The sequence below is a fragment of the Tubulanus polymorphus genome, chromosome 3, assembly GCF_964204645.1.
Source record: "Tubulanus polymorphus chromosome 3, tnTubPoly1.2, whole genome shotgun sequence".
Classification (NCBI taxonomy): Eukaryota; Metazoa; Nemertea; class Palaeonemertea; order Tubulaniformes; family Tubulanidae; genus Tubulanus; species Tubulanus polymorphus.
Genome location: NC_134027.1, coordinates 12,495,929 through 12,518,804, shown reverse-complemented (window position 1 = coordinate 12,518,804; position 22,876 = coordinate 12,495,929). Strand labels below are relative to the sequence as shown.

The window sequence follows — 22,876 nt, the reverse complement described above, 5'->3', positions numbered from 1 at the left end:
GTTTCATGAAGGGCTATGTGTGTTGACGGACTTAAGACGAAAAGGCAACTCAACAAGCACACGTTCGAACTATATGGCATTCCGTTTATTACTACTCAAAATCTCAAAATCTTAGAATTCACATGATATGATATGTTCATGTAACCATGAAACTAGTACAATGAAGATTATATATGGCTGACGCGACACGTGACAACTTCATATTCATAATACAACAGGGACATAATACATCAATACTAACCGTACTGTATTCAGTCACGACACTATGACATCGGCTCATCGGCTCATCGATGTCATAGCCCCTCATGTGATCCCTTCGAGTGCAATCTATGATATTCCCCAACAGTTGAGTCATGTCATTAGGTTGGTCTGAGCATGGCTTTAAAGATCAAGTGTAGCCCAAAATAGCTTATGTTTTTGATGCCAGATAATGTTAAATAAATAAATGTACATAATAATTCTTCTTGTTAAACCTAAGCGTAAGGAAATGACTTACAATGGAGAAATTTAGAATTAACTTAGCTCGCTTATGTCAAGCTCTTTAGACTTAGCAGTTGAAAAATAGTATATAGCACATGTACATAGTAGATAATCACTGCATGTATCATTTTTGTGTAAAACATCCAAACAAAATGATAAAATAGTCTGACTTATGAAATATCATACATAAGACCAAATAATCTTTTTTGTTCCCATGGTTTTACCCTATAAGTTGGCCTTGGTTCATGATACATTAGATCTGCGAGCTTCAAACTCACCACAAGCATAGACCTTGTCATTTACAAAACATGGGTACCAATATACATGTACATGTATATGGAAATACCATGTTATTCTGCTATTCAACACCCCCTGGTGTACATATACAGAAACCAATGACCTCTTGAAACTCACCACAATCAATTACATATCATGAGCTACAAATCATCAATGGATTGTGGTTACAGAATATGAATACGTACCAATACAAATAGAAACATTCTATATAATCAAATATTTGACCCACCCAAGCGGGGAGAACAGAAAAAATGGGAAATTCCATGTAAGAAGTGTCCTATAACAGTGCTTGCAATTATCAAATATCAAGATTAAAGTCAAAACATTATTGTTATTTTTCATTATGATATTTTCCTCACATAAATCTTTTTCACAACTACGCAAGTGGACGACTAAGGTTTCTGCCAATTGTGTTGAAATTGACTGATGAAAAACATATATGAGATGCTAAAGATCCCTTCCAAAGAATCCATCAAGAATTTCAATGAAAAATGATAAACATTTAACAAGCTACAGGTCTCGGACTTCAGGCCAAAAATGACCTTTTTGGGCACAAAAAAGGTCATGGGACGGCCATCTTTAGTCCGGTTGACGAGATCATGGGAATTAAATATACACATAAATGTATATGACACATAAAGACAATTAATACAAGCATCGTTAAAATTTCCCTTGAAGACTTCAAAAATTTGCATAGTGCCGATGGCTATAAAGTACAATGGCTGCCTGTCGGCCATCTTGAATCTGAGTGGCCCAGTTTTTGGGTTTCAGATGTGTCTAGGGTAGATACATGCATATGATGTCAATCTAGTGAAGTATTTCCCCTAAATAAGTAGATTTGTCTATGGACAGACACAATGCATTAGCACAATAATTATTAGCCACTATAGTTTTAAGAATGACTTAATATAAGGAGAAAATGAAATAAATACATCTGTGATTTTAGCTTTTTGATATGAAATACATTGAAACAACATGCTGCAATAAGATTTGTAAATTTGTCTTCAACAAAATCATATCTAACAGTAGAGTATAAGTAAACATACAACATAGATTAGTAATCTGGACAAAACAACGCAACCCTTATCTTTATAGAGCTCTATTTTCCAATTTAAAGCTAAAAATTTTGAAATTTTTCCTAATAAGCAGTTCGAAACATTCTATCTATGCTTCCTATCCATTCAGTTCAATTTTAAAATCTGGCCATCTAGCTTAGTGTACAGCTTACAGCTAGTTCAGCCTAGCATTATATTTTCATAGTTGAAGGGCTCCACTATAAATTTGAATTGACTAACTGCAACTGCCTTCATTGAAAATGATTTTGACAAATCTGTTCATTGATTCCCGAACAACATATCATTCATTTCTTCAGAATTCAATCAATTTCCAGATAATCTTTTTCTTTGAGAAATATCTATTTCACTCAATGTTTCGGATATCATTGAACATATACGGCGGTATGCAAATGGCAGGCAATACTGAATATGAGTGGATCTGCTGTGAAATTGATGGACAAAACTTTATGAAAGTCAAGTAAGTCAAATACAACTGATTCTGCGTTGTTAAGCGGTGATGATTAATGCCGGTTGTAAATGCTAAAATGACAAAAATACCATCTAAGGACAGTCAGTGGATGCATATTTATCGCGCTGTTCACTTGGCAGTTCAAAAGAAACATCTATACCTAATCTATAGTACTTACTCAAGCTTAAGCCAAGTTCTGGTCACTACAACCTCAAAGGCTGGTTTCAAGAGCAATTTCCTGGGCCAGCTTTGGCGAGTTTCAGTAAGCAGTTTCCTGCAGCAGCAGCAAGTTGCTAACAGGAAACCGCCCATGGAAACCCTTATGTTCTCTTTGCTGGCGTAGCAGAAAAAGAGGTGGACAGAGGTAACCTGGAAGTAGCTGGTAAGCCGCACACTACGTGATTTCCTGCAGTTTGTTGCCAATTGCAAGCGACAAATTCACAATTGATGTAACTTTTGTCTGTGGACAAATGGTCACAGATGACAAGATTCCTCAGTATCTTAGATATTCAGCAACCAGATTGGCAGCAATTCACTGTCAGTCGGCTAGTCTGCAGTGACTTGTCAGAATTTTGGAAAACAGTATGCTTTTGCACAGCCTAGATAGAGAATTATGTGACACAGAAAAAGATTAATGTGGCATGGTTATCAAATCTCTCCATCTAATTCTAATTCGCAATCAAATTGCAATATATTTGTACTTGGAATATCAATTTTGATTTGGAATATCTTAAATTCGAGCTTTGTAATATATTTCAACTGTGTGATGAACTCTTTTTAACTTATGTTTGAAGAGTGCGATAACCATTAATTCAGTAATAATGAACTGTCAATTCTTAGTATTTTATAATTCAATTGTACAATAATTAGTATGCTCATATTCTTTTGTTATACCATACAGTAAAATATGATTAAATTGGATATATTAAAATGATTAAATTGAGCATTAAGATTTTATCTCAAGTATTGCACTTCAAGAAAAAAGGTGGGGGATTTCTACCTACTTTGGAGAATGATGGATTTTTACCGCCAGCCATTTGAACCTGCCAATCCATGTGAATTCTGCATGTGACTGTACTAAAATCACGTTACACTGTATAGACTTATGTGAACTGAATGGAGTTGTGTTGGTAGGAGTTATACGGGCACTTATGTATGATGTGATATACCTGCCTAAAAGGAGTAAAGGCCAGTAGTTCCAGGTAGTTGCCGGAACTCCACAGGTCCTCTCAATCAAATCAGTGACATGCCAGCCTTTAGTATATCACTGATACCATACCAGGAAATCATCTGTATATAAGTTGCTCAAAATCGAGTTATTTTCCGTTGTAACAGTGACGGGAGGTACGAAAAAAATGTATAACATATTCTCTGTTCTTAACACAGATTATAATACTTACTCCATAATGATCAATAGATGTAAAAGATGTTGATAGCAGCCGTGTGCAATTCAAAGTTGATTTGTGCTAACAGGTACAGGAATAGCCCATGATAATAGGCTTTATTAGTTTAACGAAAAGTTGATAATACTCATAGGATAATCTAGGAAATACTAATAGGATAATCTAGTACTTGGACCCTTTCCTGATCTTCACTGACAGTAAGGTCCGGCCCGTTACCAACAATAACAGTTGGTATTTCAGTTAAAACATTTATGATTCAATGAAGAAAAGGGGCCACACAAAAAACCTAAATATGGCCTCAGTCAAGAAAGGGTTAAAGAACTTCTACACTTGCAATATTTTGTATTTGTACACGGATGAATCATCTTATGCTTTAGAATAATGGCTGAAAGTGTACTGCCTACTTAAAACTAATGTACCCATGGATTCGATTAAAAGAGAACGTCATGTAACGCTTTTATTCACTTTATTGTATTGATAGTATCTGTAAACTGTTATAATCACTCAAAAACTCAAAAAATGTTATTCTTGTTTTCTTGTCAGATTTTTCTACTGGTAGCTGATGGTTTCTTTGAAGAATCAATTCAATTCAAAGAGTTGTTAACTAGTCTAGCATAATGTGGTGAAAGTTTAATGTATAAAGCAGCGATCACACTACAATATCTAAATGGTCCTAATTTGGCCAGTTCCATTTTCGAATGGACCATGCATTCACACTAGTGAAAATTCCAGTCCAAATTGGTCTGTTCCACTTTAAACCATTCCAATTTGGAGCGACGTAAAAGCCTGCTCCAGGTCAGTTCTAAATTTTGGAATGGGCTAAATCTGTTTGTGTGTTTTTGTGGAACTGGTTTCAGGTCCATTCTAAACCATATTCTGCAGTATCAATACGATTTCTATATTGCCTAAAAAGAAGGAATAACAGATTGTCTTAGTCTTGCATATGTTGCTCGCTGAGTACCGCATCCGTTTCAATTGTTTTGAAAATTTCCTAGAATTAACAATAGATAGATGTGTGAAGATACATGATAACTGCAGTCATCAAAATTTTTTTCATAAATAACAGCCACAAACTCATAAATCTATCATTTAGTTAAAAATTTTTTGGTAACATACACATGGCGATATCTAGCAGGCAGTGATAACTATCTGTAGCCAATTGAGCAATGTATGTGCAAAGGAGTACTCTGATTTAGCCCATTCCAAATTTGGCACATTCCAAGTACGGACCCATTTAGAACGGGCGATATTTCTTAACTAGCGATAGTGTGAATGTGTCTTAAATCTTGTCTATATCTCATGGGTACAGAAGTTGTAGACTGAACTCCTCCACCACCACTATTTTTACTGATATGTCTATATAGTTATATGGATTATACATACATCATATAAATGATACTTATTTCTAACATCTGGAATAGGAGAAGGAATTAATCTACTGCTCAGGGTGGGAAGATTTAGTATATTGTGACAAACATGAGTATATACACATACATGTTCGACTAATCAGCACGTCTGAAATCACGACCAGGGACTACCACACCGACAGCTGTGTAGGTCATAAAACGATGTGACACAACTTTACGATGATGCAGAGAGACTGTAGGTTTAGGTAAGCTTCAATGCTAGCATACAAAAATTGTATCTGTTAAATCTACAGGTTCTGATTGGGATGAAACAAAATGTATTACTATCGATTTTGTCTAAAATAACGGTATAGGAGGAAGGAGGGGTTTCAACAATAGAAAGGTGAATTTCCATTTCTTTCATTCAGTTAAACAATAGCAGAAATGTGCAATTATTGGCAGAGGTTGAACTGTCCTGCCTTCTGGGTGAATACAAGCACTTGTACAACAATTACACATAATAATAAATATATAGATGTGAACGGGAAGACAAGCAACAATGAAGACCTGCAGGAGTCATGGATACATTTATATTAGCAAAGGAGCATTAAGGCTATTGCATTATCATTGTAGTTGTGACAGACATTCTCCACTTGGAAGGTATACAAACATTATTGTATACTCATTTTTCAATGGTTAGGTGAAAGCATATTATATCAAGCCCTGACATAAACAATTCGCTAAAGGTAAAAACAAATTTTCAAGCCACTTCACTCTTTTAAGCTACCTTAGCTGGTGCACAGTTTTTTTCAAGAAATCTCTTTAAATTTTGAATGGATAATGGGTATGAAGGTTATAACTTATTCAAAATTGTTAGAAAATAAAGAACATGCTTATAAAAGTTATACATTGACCATTTTGGTCATTTAAAGACTGGCTTATGTCGACAAGCAACGCAACGCCTACCGACTCCTACCGACGCAACTGAGAGCAACCGCGATCGCAGCCCAGCTTATGTCGACTGCGCTCCGATTCGCAGCAACTGAAGCCGACTAGCGGGATACGATTTCCTCCCAGTTGCTTCCCTGCTTATATCATTTGCGATTTCTAGCAACTGCAACGGCTCAAATGGTCACGTGATAAGCATTTTGAGAATGAATTTGAATTATTTTGAATTATTGGGAAATATATTTCTATCAGAAAAGCTATTTCTTTAAGACATTTGATCTTTCTGATCCTGTTTTGAATACAACGTGCTAGCGACATTATAGGAAGATGGCCGCTTACACCATAATTCTACCAATTTAGTTTCTAGATCTTCGGTCCAGTCCTCTGCCGTGCTGAAGGTTTGCTTTACGTTTTGAACTACTTGAATTTGAAAGTTTATGACTAATTACGAATGACGCTAACTAGCGGTGATAATTTGTACTATGTATATGCGGTGTCCTATTGGCTGGAACCCCTGCGCTCAGTTCTTTCGCGTCGCAGATGAGCTTATGTCGGTTGCGATCGAAAGCATCTGTCCGCATACCGTAGGCCAGAGTAGAACATGGGCAACTAGCCAGATAGGGCTTGCGACGAGTCGGTAGGCGTCGGGTTGCCGTCGCAAGCCGGCTTATGTCGAACCGATAGAGCAGCAACTGGCGGCCTCTCGTAGGCCGCTAATAGGCGATAAACCCAGTTGCGTCGGTAGGCGTCGCGTTGCTTGTCGACATAAGCCAGTGTGTGTATAATATATATATATATATATGTATACACACGCGCGCGCGCGCGCGCGCGCGCGCGCACGCACGCACACACACACACACACACACACACACACACATATGCATTAAGTTAATAATTTGTCTACAAAACAACTAATACATGAGTACTTTGCATCCTTCTAAGAAGCATAAACTGAATGCTGAAGATGAAATCAAAATGATATGTTTTCGGAGGGGGTTTGGTAAATAAAGAATAAGGTGAATATTGAAAGCAGCAAAATACAATGATATCATTTTCTGGTAGGTAGTCCCAGGTGTGCTTTCACATGCTGTTGAATAAAAATATTTGTTTACTAACCTTCGGACCGCACGATGGTAATTCCTGAAATTGATACAATATAAACTTTTGCCAATCAGTTAAATTGAAATCAGCCAAATGCGCTGTCAGCATTACTGATACTCATAAGAAGAATTCCATAATGAAACATGAAAATGGTGGCCATACAGTTTTCATTATCCTTAAAAACTGTGCCAATTTCCTTTGCATGAGAGTAAAATGGATTCATTTTGTATTTTGTTAATAAGGCAACCAAGGTTCGCCATAATCCTATTGTTAAAGAAGAATTGTGGACTGAAGAAAAAACTCTTCTGAATTTGTTGATTAGTTCATTCCAGTACAATATTTCTAAATTTAAACTAGGAAGCAAATCTATTCTATGTTCTGCTTAGACAGAAATGTCTTAAATGGAAATAAACTTCATTATTACATCCTTGTCATAAGTGTTGACAAAGACCGCCACAACATTCAATCATAAAAATTGGTTTATTTAACAAGTTAATACAGAGGGCTTTAAAATATTTCTTTACAAATACCATGCTTGTGGGTCATGATCAGTTATATCATAGCATAGGAAATAACTGGCAAAGTAATAAAGTTGAAATAGGATAAAATGGGAGGCTCCCTGCTATCAACCACCAGCAGTTTCACAGCGTGAAAATATGAATTTCGAGTAAAACTTTTTCGATCACATCAGGATTGTTATGTCATTTAACAATGGGTAATCTATTTTGATTTACTAGAATATTTTTCATCATCTGGTGGTAAAAGAAGGGATAAATCAATGTCTACACAATACTTGGCTTTGATATTTTGAAATAGGATACAGGTACTGTAACTAGCTCTTTCACCGGAATTTTCAGAATTTCTGCATGTTTTGTGTTTAAGGATTAGAAGAATAAGATGCACAAGAGAGTGATTTTTTCGGATAGAAATATGAAAATAAATCATTTATAATATATCACACCAAAATCAAATATGATATGATTGAAAACCTTGATGAATAAAATATCACTAGAGTTTTTTAACTCTTGGAATAAGATTATTCGATGGCAAGTAAATAGATACTACTATACTATACTATACAAGTAAGATATCATTAGATCGAGTGATAGAGAATTTAAGAGTAGCAAACTCACAAAACTTAAAATAAATCAAATCACAAAATGTGTGAGATTTGATGAAGAAAATGTTAAAATTGTATGAAATTACAACCTTGTAAACATTGAGTTGCGCCTTCCGTAATATTTCAGGGGATTTTCCGATTATCATATTTGTTAGGTTCCAAATAATTTGTTGTACAAAATCAAATAACAGCACCTTAGAGGTGGTTTTTGAAATGCATATTCTAGATACCAAGTAGTCAGATTTTTTGTGATAATTCATGATCGTCTCAACTTGATTATAAGCTGGTTTTATATTACTCTGGTATTATAGCCGTGATCCCACGGAGACGATTTAGCCCCGGTCAAATTGGCCTGCAAGAAATGCTTGCGTGATCATAGCTTTTGATTTATAGATGGGAATGAACCTCATCGTGATAAAATACAATTAAATATACTATTATCAGTGTTGCCAGCACCTAGCTATAATATTTCCGGAAATCAAATTCAAGATCGTTCCCCATACCATAATGCTGAAAAATGGCTTTTGCGGCCCGTAACATGGCGCCACCTACATTGTTTTGTCATGCTAATGAATAGATGATGACATCATAGCAATGTCTCTGAGCATCTCTAATCACCTTATCAGATCTGTTTATCATCTACTTATGAAATATTTCTAGAAGAATCCAGTTTTATAGACCTGTTATAACCACAACTCATAATAGAAACCTTGGAGTTCAATTCCTCTGCAATTCAGTTCCTCCCTTGGATAAAACCAGCCCGGGGTTAATCATTGATCCGTAGTTGACAGGGGTAAAGTTAGATTGGGTTAAAACAAGCCCCAAGATGTGTAGCCATGCCTACACTACGTACTTTAGATTGTTCTAAATTGATTCCATTCCTAAACAGATGAAATTTTCACATGAGCAAAAAGTCTTTTCAAAATAGTTTGATTCCATTGACAGACCAATTCATGCTGACCAAAAAAAAACCAACCCAGGACCAAGAAGACTAATCCAGGTCCATTCTAAATTCAAGATTGTGCTATTCTTCTGTTTAAGAAACTTTGGTTTAATTGCCTGTCTATCAGTGTTGCGCCTAGCTGGACCAATTAAGAATAGCTGATTTAAAAACAAGTGTGAATGCGCAACATCGATTTATCCAGGCTGAATTGGTCCGTTCCTGGTAGAGCACAATAAGAACAAACCAGTGATAGTGTGAACGTGGCTCATGCCTCCTTGGATATGTTTTAAATTCAATGCTTTTCCCGATGTGGTATAAAATTAAATTGAGACTCATCGCCGTGACAACACTAAAGGCTGGTTTTCATGAACCGTTTTCAGCTCGCTTATTGCTGTTGCCACTAGGAATCGCTTATAAAAACACCGAAAAACGGGCCCCAAGCAGGAAAATGCGGTAGCAGGACAAAATTTTGCTGGATTTTTCAGGAGGAGATTGCCGGCTGGAAACCACTCATGAAAATGCTTGCCACACGCTTTCCTGCTCTGCCCCAAAAATGTCCACCTATACGTATCTTTTTTGTCCCTGCAGTAAGAAACCACTGGTACTGGTGAAAACATGTGCTGCTGGCATTCAAACTTGGTGGTCTGGATGAACATTCACGTATGTTGTTGATCAGGGTTTTTTCAGATCACTGGAAATTGCTGCCTGGAACCTGCTACGTGAAATAACATGCTACCAAACATCTTTTCACGTAGCAGGAAAAAAACTAGCTGGAAACCGGTCGTGAAAATGAGCCTTATGACTGCACACAGTTGTACCGGGGTAAGAGATAACTCTCATTGCAGCAGCATCATAAGAAAACTTACTGTTGTTTTTTCGAGACACGATAGTAAATGATGATGCTGTGCCGAGAATATGTCATTATCACCATCCAATGGATTGCCAGTTCTAGCTGCTTCCTCCATCTTTTTCTTGCTGGCCAGGAATGCTTGACCACTGGCATTTTTAGCCATGCGTATACGGGCGAGGCGTGCTTTCTGCAAAGACAGCAAATAGAAAATATGAAGAATTTTTCAAGCATAATTTGAGTAGCTCTTCGAGATTAAGAGTAAGCTTGGCATGTAAGCACAAAACCCGACGAAGGAAATGCAAAAAAGTCCGAGAGATAAGACCAATGATGATTCTATAATATGTTTGAAATGTTATTCATCTTGGGTTTTTAAATTGTTGGGAATACATACATAAACACATATCTACCCGCATTTCAACCCAGATTATTAAAAAGATTTTTCCCTATATCAAAGCCTTCAGTAATTGATACATTCATAGCTATGTACAACAGCCAATAATAGTAAACCACAATATGCACAACTGCTTACAAAAAACTTAATGCTAATTTTTTACAACTGCTTACAGAAAATGCGCATTGAGCAAATTAAAGCAGCTAAATGACTGACAAGAATATCTTGTATCGGGTAAAGAAAGTTAATCAAAATATTCAATTAAAACTCCTAATGGTTTAGTGTGTAATTTTGAAATTTTTTGTAATCTTTTATCATATTTGTTAAGGCCGCTATAATATGAAGGCATAAAGTCACATGCTCTGCCATAACTTATGATGTATGAATAGTGTATACTTTGCTAAGATTTGCAATACATAATAAATATGAATATGTGAGAATATGTTTGATATGTGAAATTTGGTAGCCCTTATAGGATGTCTAACATATCTTCAAAATACTGTACTTATCACACATAGAAAAATATTTTGGCTATTTCCTGCTAAGAAAATTGAAACATGAAACCTGTATTGGCAATATGAATGACAATGTACGTGAATGTTTTTTTTTCAGATTGAATAGAGAATGTAGGTTGAAATAATGAGGTATCAACTGACCAAAAGGTTAAGCCATTACATGTGTCTTTCCAATACCGGTACATAATCATCAAATCACGTTTTCTTAGTTTTCCGTACTCGATTCTTTGACAGTCATATATGTTCCGACAACTCGTTATAGCCTATATGACATGTGACTAGAATTTGTGACGAGTGTGTATGTGAAATGTGTGCATACATTGAGAGGGAACAATCTCACAATGAAACATCCACGTTTTCATCATTTTTTCCCGATCAATCCTTTTTTGTATTCATACAAAACATACATCGATCGAGATAATGGCGAAGGGGAAAATCTCTCTGGCTAATTTAGACACCCAAAGAAAGACATGTAACATCTAATAAACTTATGCACGCTATGCCAGAGCAAATTTGTCCCTTCAAATCAGATATTTATTACAACTCTTTGGAAAATCATTTCACCGAAGAATTGAATGGTTCTATACGTTTTCATGCATCTGCAAATAGGCTGTGCTCTACAAAATTGTGGTCCTAACATATAGTGTATAATCGTTATACTTTAGAAATAACCTACTTTTTATACTACAGAATATGAGCATAATTATCAATGTTGAAATCATTACGATAATTTACACCTAGAATAAAGAGAATACCCTAAATACTGAAAATTCTATGATGAAATTATCATAATTGTAGCCACTGCAGACACTGAATTCTGACAAAAAAATCTCATAATTCAGACTCAAGCCCAAATGCAATTGGACTACGACATAACAGAACCAGGTGTTACAAATCAAGGAGAGGACTCAGGTTGCTACAACTCAATATTAGAAGCAACCTTTGGCCCTCATTCATTGGTTGAAATGCTGTGTTAAGCTCAGGTCACAGCTTTTACCACCAACTGCAGTAATTAGCAAAAAATCTCAATTGAAAAATAAAACCTGGCAACACCTTCCACTCCAGTGTCCTAACCGGAAAAATACTTAAGTCTGTGGAACTGATTTAAGTTGCAACTAGGCTTCATGTAAGTAGCATGAATATATGACAGTAAAAACCATTAAATACACAATGATATCACGATAAAACTGCATAGAAAATCTGTATTCAAAATGAGCGCACACGCGGGATCTGAACCAACACTGCCATTTCAAACAATCGTCTGAGCTTAGATGCAAAAGCACTGAGGTCGACCATGATACCAAGCAAGCATGCTAGTCGCAGTATCAAGTAGAAAATCAGGGCTGCCAGAAGCACACCTGACCAAGTTGTCATTGGCCCAGGCGGCTAATACCCAGTGCAAGAGGCAAATTTTTCAGAGGGTGTGAGGTTCCCCCAGAAGTTTTTTCTATTAATGGATGCATTTTGAAGGCTCTATTTGGGACCATAGTTATCCTGCACAAATCTAATTTTTACGTCCAATATTATTGCATCCGGTGTTAGATTAAAAGATAGATTATATATTCATATTAGATAGAAAATGATGAGATAGAAAATATTATCATAGTCATTTGATAGTTAAGCATAAATCCGATGAAATCCAAAACGTCTTCATTTAAAGATCGCAAAATATTTCACAATGATTTTTAATAAAACACTGTTCAGCCTTCAGAATAAATCATCAATGGCAAAATTATTGGCGGCCCTGACCATGCACCACTCAAAGCCAATGGTGATTGTTTTGGTCACTGGCCGTCGATCGACTGCTCAGGACACCGCGACTGGTGACTAATTGGTTACTGAAAATGGTCGCCTTTCACCCAATATCCAGTTGCTTTTGGTTGTTAGGGGTGACCTAAGTAGGGCTTGAGGAGACATTAATTAGTTAATCGGTTGATACTTATCAGAATTGTTTAGTCAAGTGGAAAAGACTTTCAAAGTACATCAGTTTTGGATGAGAGGAAAAAAAAATGCCAAATGACATTTATAGTCTTAGGTCAAGTGAACTTTACTTCTGAACTTAAGTTTTTGATTTATTTGAAACACCATTATCTGCTGCTCCTCAACTTCTGTTTCGTTGATATGAATTGGTCGAAGAACGATACCTGTTTTAGTAAAACAAGAATATAAATTCAAGAATCTAGGTTGGAGAAATGACATATCACCTGAAATATTGAAATTTCTGTCCCATCATTAACCTATAATTACATATGGATTTTCTACTTTTTATGCTGATAATGGCTTTCAATATATGACAACTATACATAAATGATAAATGAAATAGTATATAGGAATAGATATACGTAACTAGCAACATTTGCCACAAGGTTGAACTGCTACCAACTTGTCTAAGAAATGGCAGCCTATCAATACTCTTGTCATTTTGGGATGTCATTTTCTTGTTCTATCGATAAAAACCTTCTTCGGTATTTATCAGAGAGTATTAATGAGCTGCATAAAGAAACCCCACACTTAAAATATCAGAAAGTTTTGAATATCAATTAACTTTTGATCTTGCAGAATCTTCGTAGCGCATGTGATGATGGGTGTATGCACTTAACAGCCAGGACAATGAGTCTTACAACATAGCTTTAACATTAAGTGTAGGATTTCTTTATTTCAATGCAACACAGATTATTAAGTTGGAGTAACTTGATATTGAGTGCCGATTTACGTAAGTATAAATCTTGACACAATAATGATCATAATTATGTTATGATAATGAATAAACAAAATATCGAACATGTATATGACACATTATGACTGAAGCTACATTTTTCACAAGCACAGCAGAATGCTGAATACATTTCTGGCTCAGACAGTAGCGTGGCATCTCTGGCAAAGGAAATGGGATGTAACAATATAGTAAAGTTACATACAGTATAAAACGTGATTTGATAACTGAACATATGAAGCTTGTCAATAATACATTATACGACAGAGGAGTGGATGGACAGGCACGCCAGGATGGCTGTAGTGATTATGTGACTCCGGGTAGTGAAAGTTATTGTGCCCGGCGAAGAGCTCTGACATAATAACAGCGCAGGGATACTTACAACACTGGGCTGCTCAGAGCAAGAAATATGAAAAGAAAGAAAAAAAGAAATAGAAAAATTAATATATAGAAATGTGTGTCGATAAGTTCACAGGTTGGTGTGTATTGAGGGCATGCAAATAAAAACGCAGCAAAAATATCAGGATTCATAAATTAGTTCTATAACTGCTTTCCAAAATAAGAATAACCGTTCATCCTCTTTGATGTGTATTTCATAAATGAAATTCACTGACGAGTATAGCTGCCAAGCAGCAATAATGTGTTTCCCCCTGGTAGCATCCTTGATGCGCAAACTGTAGTAGTGAGTTATAGAAATGAAAATGTGTTGTCAGGGATTCAAACCTGATATGACTACTTTAACATTTTGTGATCCTGAAAATAACAGGTTGTAAGAAGTAGCCAACGAGGCTTACGGATGGAGCATTCCAATCACGAAATGGGTGGACTGGATATCATTTGATGGCACCTTCGTGGGGGGATGTCATCTAGAAGCCTTGTCGAGTTACATCAGCTTATAGACCTAACCGCCATAGGCTGACTTTCGCAGTTACGGATAAAGGAATTGCAAGTCGTGATTTGATATCACAAATATGCAGAAATGAATAATTATCATTCCAAACGACTTTTGAGTGCCAACAGAAGAAATCAGTTAATGAAAGGAAATGTGATACGTTTTCCCAAAAATGAAGGCGACATTCAGGATCAGAAACGGAGCAGTCAATCAGGGAATAACAATAGAGTTTTCTGTGAAGGGAGCAGAAAACCCGAAATATATGCATTTGTGACACCGTTGTTCATTCATTTTCAGATTAGGCGACAATATTGAAAACTTCCACAGTGGTTTTCCACTTATTGGTTGCATCGTAAGTCGAATTATGTTGGGAAGATATGACAACAACTGGGAGCAAACTGTAGGCCGCTAGTTTCCGAAGCAGACCGAGTTGCGTCGATATCTGTCATGTCGCAGCCCGACAAAAGCTTAGATTTACCCAGACAAATTAGTTCCAATCCAAATCCTGTATCAAAATATATCGATAGCCAAAAAGAATTATGATTGACTTTTCTATCAGTGTTCGGTATAGTTTTTATTGATAATCTATTTACTTAAGAGAAAAGTTGATTTAACTCTACTCAGAATGTCCAACAGTTCAAGCGAGGATAACTGAGTATGGTGCATCAGTGGAATCCTCAATTACCACTCTAGTATTTCCAGGACTCAATAGATTCAACACCAATTCAGCAGTGATGATCAAAGGTGTTTTTATCAAAGCAACTCGTATCAACAAAGAACGAATTGATCATTTATCTAAGCAATGCATCTACAACGATTTGCTTCCATTTATTTAATTAAAGTGCCAACGCAAGTATCCAATGCGGCAAAATCGCTCCTCGTGGCATTTTGATTCGATTTGCAAAATGGTGTCTATGACAGAAGAGAGATCATCGCTAGATTTGAAAAAAAAAAACGAAATAGCGGCTTTTTCAACCGTGAAAAATTCAGGTCTAGGGGTCCGGAGGGTATGGTCATTAATTTAAGGCAATTCAATTTGTACCACGTGATAGTAATCGACGGAGCAAAGCGAGTTGCTTAAGTAAAATTGCCCAAAGAATGTATTGCACAGGTTTGAACCACTGATATGAGTTCACAACCATACAATTGCATCTAGTCAGTTTGCAGTAATAAAAGGTTATTATATTGCGCATCATATCGAAGTCTGTCAACTCGGTGGATCTAATACACAGTATATGACAGCACAATTGCTTGCTTATTACTCATTCTATTGGCAAATTCAACGGAAATATTCACTACTATCTGTTGCAATATATGGAACATATTTTACGCGTAACACTTATGTTGAGTGAAGCATTTGCATCATTGCGAATTTCGAGTGCGTCAGTAATCTAGATTGATTTTCCCGTTTGCGGGAAACAACTCTGAATTGAAACTACATCCATTAATGAATGTGACGAAAATTACATTCTGTTTTAAAATACAGATGTATAACTAAATATCTAATTGATTTAATTTATCTTTTCATGAAATAAACATTCTCATAATTACATATTCAGTATCTAACTGAAAGAAGACAACGCATATTCAGATTACTCTCCTAAGTATACGGCAATTTATAGAATTTGATCATCCTTTGTTTTCGCTAAAATAAGTGCCAGGTATAAAATCCTGTACGCCTGTTGATGGCTAATAGTCTTTAGCCGAAACTTTGCGCAAATATGTACTCTTCTATTCAAGTTTCTCGTTTTGGCTGTATTTATTATGGGATTTCTCGAGTTTGGGAAACCCGAGTGCCATGCCCACTTGGAGAAATGCATGATAATCTGACCATCTCAATATTCAACACCCCTAGGTAAACAAATCCAGTAATCAATCATCTTGAAACTCCTCACAACCATGTCATGAGCTTAATAAAATTTGCAATTGATTGTGGTTACAAAATATGCATAGGGAACAATATATAAAGAAATACCCTGTTTTTCCGGTATTCAACACCCCCTGGTGAACCTATACCAAAAGCAATAACCTAGAGACACACCATAATCATAGAGCATGTAACGACCAATGATATTGCAATGGATTCAGGTTACAAACTATGCAAAGGTAACAATATGAATGGAAAAATTGAATTAACTTCAACTCCCCCGACTGGGGAGAAAAAAAATCTAGGTAAGCCTGATTCCACCTAAGGAGATGTGTCCTATGACAATGCTGACAATAAATAAATATCAAGACTATACCTTAAAACCTGTTGAAATTTTACTCAAAAAATCTTTTGCACATGTATGCATCATAAGGACTGATAAGACTAAGATTGCGGCAAATTGCCTGAACATTGACTGGTCGAAAAACTGGTCTATTATGTAAAGATCCCGTAAAGTTTTACCCACCACAAATTTCAATGAAAAATGGCAAACCAGTAAGTAAAAACTAAAAAGCTACAGTCTTGGCATTCAGGCAAAAAATTACCTTTTTGGGACAAAAAGGTCACAGGATGGCCATGTTGTGTCTGATAGATGCAATTTTTTCTTATGATTGGCCGTAGGGGATATATAAGTTTAAGTATGAAACATCAAGAAAATTGATGAAAGCATCTTCAAATTTTGTGAACAACAATGGCCAGTTATTGAGCTGCCGATGTGTCAAGGGAAGATACACGTATAAACCAAATATCAAGGCAATGTATTATAGCATCTTCAGAACTGCCCAAAATAAATGGATTCCATCTACGGAGGGACAGATGGGCAGATGGACAAAAGGCGAAAAGTAAAAGACAATAGTCTGTTGGCGCTTAAGTCTCAAATGGGCTAAAAACCAGAAAAGCGTCGTGTTTTACTGCCAGATAGCAAATACGTATATGAACAAGAATAAGCCCGAGTGCTTGAATATTTAATAGACTGGGATAAACACCGAAAATGCAGGTTATTTGGTTGGTGATGCAGGTCAGGGATGGAGATACATTTCCGTGTAGATAATTATATAGTGATAAAAAAGATCACAGCTGAAAAAAGACAGATTAGAAGAGAAAATAGAAAGAAATTTTAGTCATAATATTATTGGTGGCAAATTGTACAGAATCTCCAGGGCATCAACCCTTGTAGACTCCATCACAAGATGCCCTCATGTTGAGATGCTGTAGTAACATATGGATTTAAATGTATTTAAACTAGGGTCTACAGGAGACCTTGCCCACTTAAAAAGTGGACTGAAATGCGTGACAATCTGACACCATTAATATTTAGAATCCCCCTGGTGAACATATTGCAAAAACCGATGACCTTGAAACTCTCCACAATCATGGCACAGGTAGAAAAATATGCATAGATCCCAATTAAATGAAAATACTGTTTAAGTATACCATTCAAAATCCCTGGCGAACACATGCAGCAGCCAGTGACCTTGAAAAACACTCAGACTCCCCTGGGGGTGAGAATGATACACTGACAAACGTGAGATGACACTGTCCTATGAAAATGCTAACAATTATTAAATATCAAGACTATAGGTTAAAACTTGTTGATTTTATCTTTTAAAAAACCATTCCCCGGAAATGAACAAAAGCTAATATAAGAGAGATGGCTGCTGGTTGGGTGAAATTGAACATTCCCAAAAAAACTGTCCGATATGTTAAACTAAATAATCATGTAATATTATTAATATGAATTATGTAATATTACAAACCATGTAGATGCTAGAGGCCTAAGATTTCAGACCTAAAATCAGCTTTTTGAACTAAAAAGTCACAGGACAGCCATCTTGTTCCTGATCGACCCAATTTTTCTTGTGATGCTATGCTTTAGGGAGATACATATACATACCTCAAGACAACTGATAAAAGCGTCAATTTCGAGCAACAATGACCAAATGTTGGCCATCTTGATTCCGATCAAGACAATTTTTGGGCTGCAGATATGGCTTGGGTAGATATATACAGAAATCAAATATCAAGACCATACATCAAAGCATATCCCAAACTTTTGCATGAAAACTAGATTCTGCCAACACACAAGACAGATGACTAACGAAAAGTGAATTTAATATTCAATAGGGTTTTCTTTAAATGAATTGGCTTAATGAGGTAACTTTGTTACTAGCTCTCTAATTCTATTGCTTGTTAAAACAATATCATCAGAAATTATAATCACACCACTTTGTGCGATAGGAAAATCAATCACGACTACTGTATCAAAATTGGGTCGGGTCAAAATTACAGGGAATTATTTTAAGTGCTTTCACAATGATATAACCAAGCGTGTATTAACGAGTAGTTGTCAATTTTGATACCATTTACATTTTCCATGATAAAATTAGCTAGAAAAAAGTAGATAAATAATAAATAATCAGGGTTTTCTGGCCCCTAATTAGAGTTATTCATCAACGTAATACTGAAGCATACATAACAGTATATCGGTTGAAGATTTGAAGCGAAACGTCACAGATGAGATGAGTATTAGGAACAATTGTCTGCCCCAAAATCCCAGCACCTCTATATGCAGATTCGGAACCAAATGCCAACTGCCAACAGATGGCTATGATGCTGACAATTTCTATGATGCTCTAATTACAGAGGGCAAGGTAATTTCTCCTTCTAACCAGATAAGAAATTTGGGCGTTATTTTTCATGAAAACCTATCTTTTGTCAGCCATGTAAATAATATTTGTCGAACAACTAACTACCATCTGTACTCTATCAACAAAATTTGCCATCTCCTTGATTATGCATCATGTAAGGCAGCAGTTTCCTTATTGGTTACTTCCAGGCTTGATTACGCTAACTCGTTACTTGTTGCGACAAATGCTTTTTTTGGTGAAGCGGTTACTGTTGATTCAAAATAATGTTGCACTTATGTACAAGAACATGACATTTAGCATAAGTTAGTATAACTACCAAAAGACTGTATAGTTGAATACCCATATCTTCGTTCGCCTCAAAGCTTTTTTGACTAAACTTGGTACTTGCATACTTTATATTTAGTGGCCCGTATCAATCCACAAGTCTTATACACATGTTGACCCCTCCTACAAACTAACAATATCTATTCAACTGATCGCGACTGATTTCGACGAAAATTCGTACATACTTTATTGTACGACGCATGTAGAAAACCTGTTATTGCTGCTTTGCAGCTATATCAAGATTTTGAGATGTTAGTCAAACGTTTTCCCAATGAAGTATAGTAATAACAGCTGCAGCTGAGTCGAGAAAGATTTCCGCTTTCCATAAACAAGAGCTCCACGTGACGAAATTTAGACCGGTCTAAATTTGGTCCGGTCCAATTTAGACTGGACCAAGCGTTCACACAGGCAAAAATACTGTTCCAAATTAGACCGGTCTAGCTTAGACCGGTCTAATTTGGCATGGTCTAAAAGAGCGAGCCAGGTCCGGTCCAAACTTTGGACTGGTCTAAATCTGTGTGTGGACAGAAACTGGTACCAGGTCCGGTCTAAATCGTAATTCTGAATCTCTGCGGTATATGTCTCGACCTCTGCGGTAGAGTGTGTGTCCAGTTTATTAAGTTTTAAAATCTTTAATTACCGTTAATGTAATTATTTTTAAGTACTGTTTTTTCCCACTATACTATGGAAATGTTTGGGACCGTAATTCCTATTCGTATGTCACAATCATCATCAGTTTTCTTCCGTGTTTTGAATCATGTTTAAACGACACTTAAGAGTTTCATCGTGATAGAATAAAATCGAATTCACAAAAAATGTCTAAACCTGACAGAGGATCGAATTGGTCAAATGAAGAATGTCCTGCTCTACTTGGAATCTGAAAGCAATTATTTAGCAGATGGCGACATCTTGTGGGCCCGGTGACAAGCGATTTTATCAACGCGTGTCAAAACGCCTCACCAACATTTGGTCCAGTCTAAATTTGGACCAAGTACGGACCCATTTAGACCCGGTCTAACTAGTTACCATGTGAACGGGGCTCAAGCGTGCACATTGGCCGGATTGCAGCTAAAGCTGTGTCAAGCAATCTTGACAGCTTTTTCATAAAATGATGCAACCGCGGGTTGAAAAGTGACAATTCGTATTTATTAATTTACACACTACAAGCGTAGAATGTCAATTTGAAAAGTCACAGGCAGTTGGCAGCAACAAATTTGTCAGATCATACCTTAAGATCAATTTGTCTTTTTCTAGTCACAATCCTTCGTGCGATTTTAAACTCTTGTGATATGAATTGAATTGCACAAAAACAAATTTTGAATTGAATTCAATAGAAAATTTTGCTCTCTTTTGTGACCATTTTAAGGATATAAATGATACCATGCGATAGGCCTATGATTAAAATAAATTCAACCTGGAAATTATATTTATGCTTGTGAAACACCCGTGGCAACCACAAATTATTGCGTACATGTTTAATTATGTTGGAGCATTAAAGAATATCATAAGAATATCATAAGTATCATGTATGTTGTTAGTATGTGTGCTAGTATGATATCACATGCCCATAGAGACTGTTGGTCCCACCTAGGAACATGCCCATGGAAATCACTAGATTTAAACCCGTCACTGAGCTTGCTACTGGAGCCTCACATGGAAAATGGTGCCGAGTTTAGAAAAATCTATTTTAGCAAACCATTGTACAATTTGTCAAAACAAATCTTCTGTGGTGCAAATAAAAAGTCCTCCCAAAAAACTAATCAAGGATTCCACAGAAATTGAGCCAAAATACAATTACAAAAATTTTAACCCAAAAGCATATAAAATACATTATCGCGGGTTCATGTAATCATTTGTTGATATCACAGGGGTTTGGCGATGGGCTTGGATTTTATTTCCGGGTTGTTGATAATCTCGCGAGAATGGCGCTACCTTGTGTTTATATTGTTTATTTATCCGCTATAAAGTTCCGATAAACAATAGGTCGTTAAGGATCATCATCAGACGGTCGTCACGCTTTACTATATAAAATAACAAGGGATGAAACGCAGTTCAAGTCGTGCCAGCCAGAAAGTTGGGACAGTCACGTGACTTAACGCTTCTTATTTGACTGAACGCGAACCTGAAGCATCTAAGATGGAAACTATGATACGAAAAATATTTGAGAATAACTTAAATTCAAATGCATTTTTTGACTATAAATTATATATTTCATCATAATTTATTCTCTATAAGTTATTTATTTCATATGAATCATAACCTGACAATTGATATCGGTCTGTGAATATGTTAACTTTTCATGTTGAAGTTTTAAATGCGATGACGTCCTCAGAATGTCATGTGACTGTCCCAACTTTCTGGCTGAAAATTTAAGTACAGCGGAGGCCTGGCGTTTCATCCCTTGTGATTTTATATAGTAAAGTGTGACGATCGTCTGATAATGATTCTTAATGACCAATTGTTTATCGAAACTTTATAGCGGATAAATAAACAATATAAACACAAGGTATTTCCGTGATATTTTGAATTTATTCATAGTTCATATTTAGCGCCATTCTCGCGAGATTATCAACAACCCGGAAATAAAATCCAAGCCCATCGCCAAACCCCTGAGGTTGATATCTGCAGAAAACTTTCCTCTCTTCTTGCTTTTTGAAGCATTTTTGTGTTCACATTTATGCAAAAAACCCACTGTAAATTTCAACGAGGCCCTTTTTAAAACAAGGACTAACTCTCTTAGCATGGTTTTGTTGACATACTAGCCCTTGCTTCCCTGTGTGAGGGATTTCAATACCAGTCCTACACAAGAAGAAAATGAACATCAAGAGCCTCAGGCTGGTATAATTTCCCAAATGTATAATACAACAAATAAACATGTCATACAAATGTTTAAATATAATTTAGGATTAAAAATCTAAAAACATTTTACAAGTTGCTGTCATATTTGTTAAATAGTGCTTTCATTCGTCATTTTGTTTGTCGAAGACAACATGCAAATATTCGCTTTGGAAGGTCAACTAACATATTGCACTGACAGTTGTACTTATGAATCAATATATCCGATTTTTTCATCAGTTCGAATGATTTGCGTGATATCTGAATAATCTCAATTCTTTTTTCATTAAATTAAACTGAAATGGAATCAATATATTTAACAATAACGGATAATTTTGTGATATTGTGACAATTCAAAGTTCATTAATGATACCTGGCCATTAACCCTTTCAGTGCTGACTAATCAATACCCTATAGTGCTGGAGATAATTTGAACATTTTGAAAAATTCCACCCTAATGTTCTGAATAACGGGAATACCACTATAGTGCGTCTACACTGCGGCGCGGCATATCGTTAGTTACTAATATTTCATTATGATTGACAGGTGCTGCCATCTTTCAATAGTGATAAAAACTAATAACTTATTATATCAATACACTGCAGTGCGGTGTACTAGC

The 22,876-nt window shown here is 36.1% G+C and overlaps 1 protein-coding gene and 1 long non-coding RNA gene across 2 annotated transcripts in view; one reads left to right on the top strand and one right to left on the bottom strand.

Moving 5' to 3' along the window:
- LOC141901875 (potassium voltage-gated channel protein Shal-like) overlaps nt 1–22,876 on the bottom strand; it is an 80,262-nt gene that overhangs the window by 6,000 nt on the left and 51,386 nt on the right. The window contains exons 4-5 of the mRNA XM_074789414.1: nt 10,029–10,199; nt 7,115–7,138 (exon numbers count right to left, since the gene is read on the bottom strand). Coding sequence (XP_074645515.1) covers nt 7,115–7,138; nt 10,029–10,199 — 195 coding nt within the window. The remainder of the gene's footprint in view (nt 1–7,114; nt 7,139–10,028; nt 10,200–22,876) is intronic.
- LOC141901877 (uncharacterized) lies at nt 5,294–14,928 on the top strand. The gene is made up of 3 exons (XR_012618868.1): nt 5,294–5,316; nt 5,684–5,796; nt 14,821–14,928. It is a non-coding gene; the product is annotated as an uncharacterized LOC141901877 (long non-coding RNA).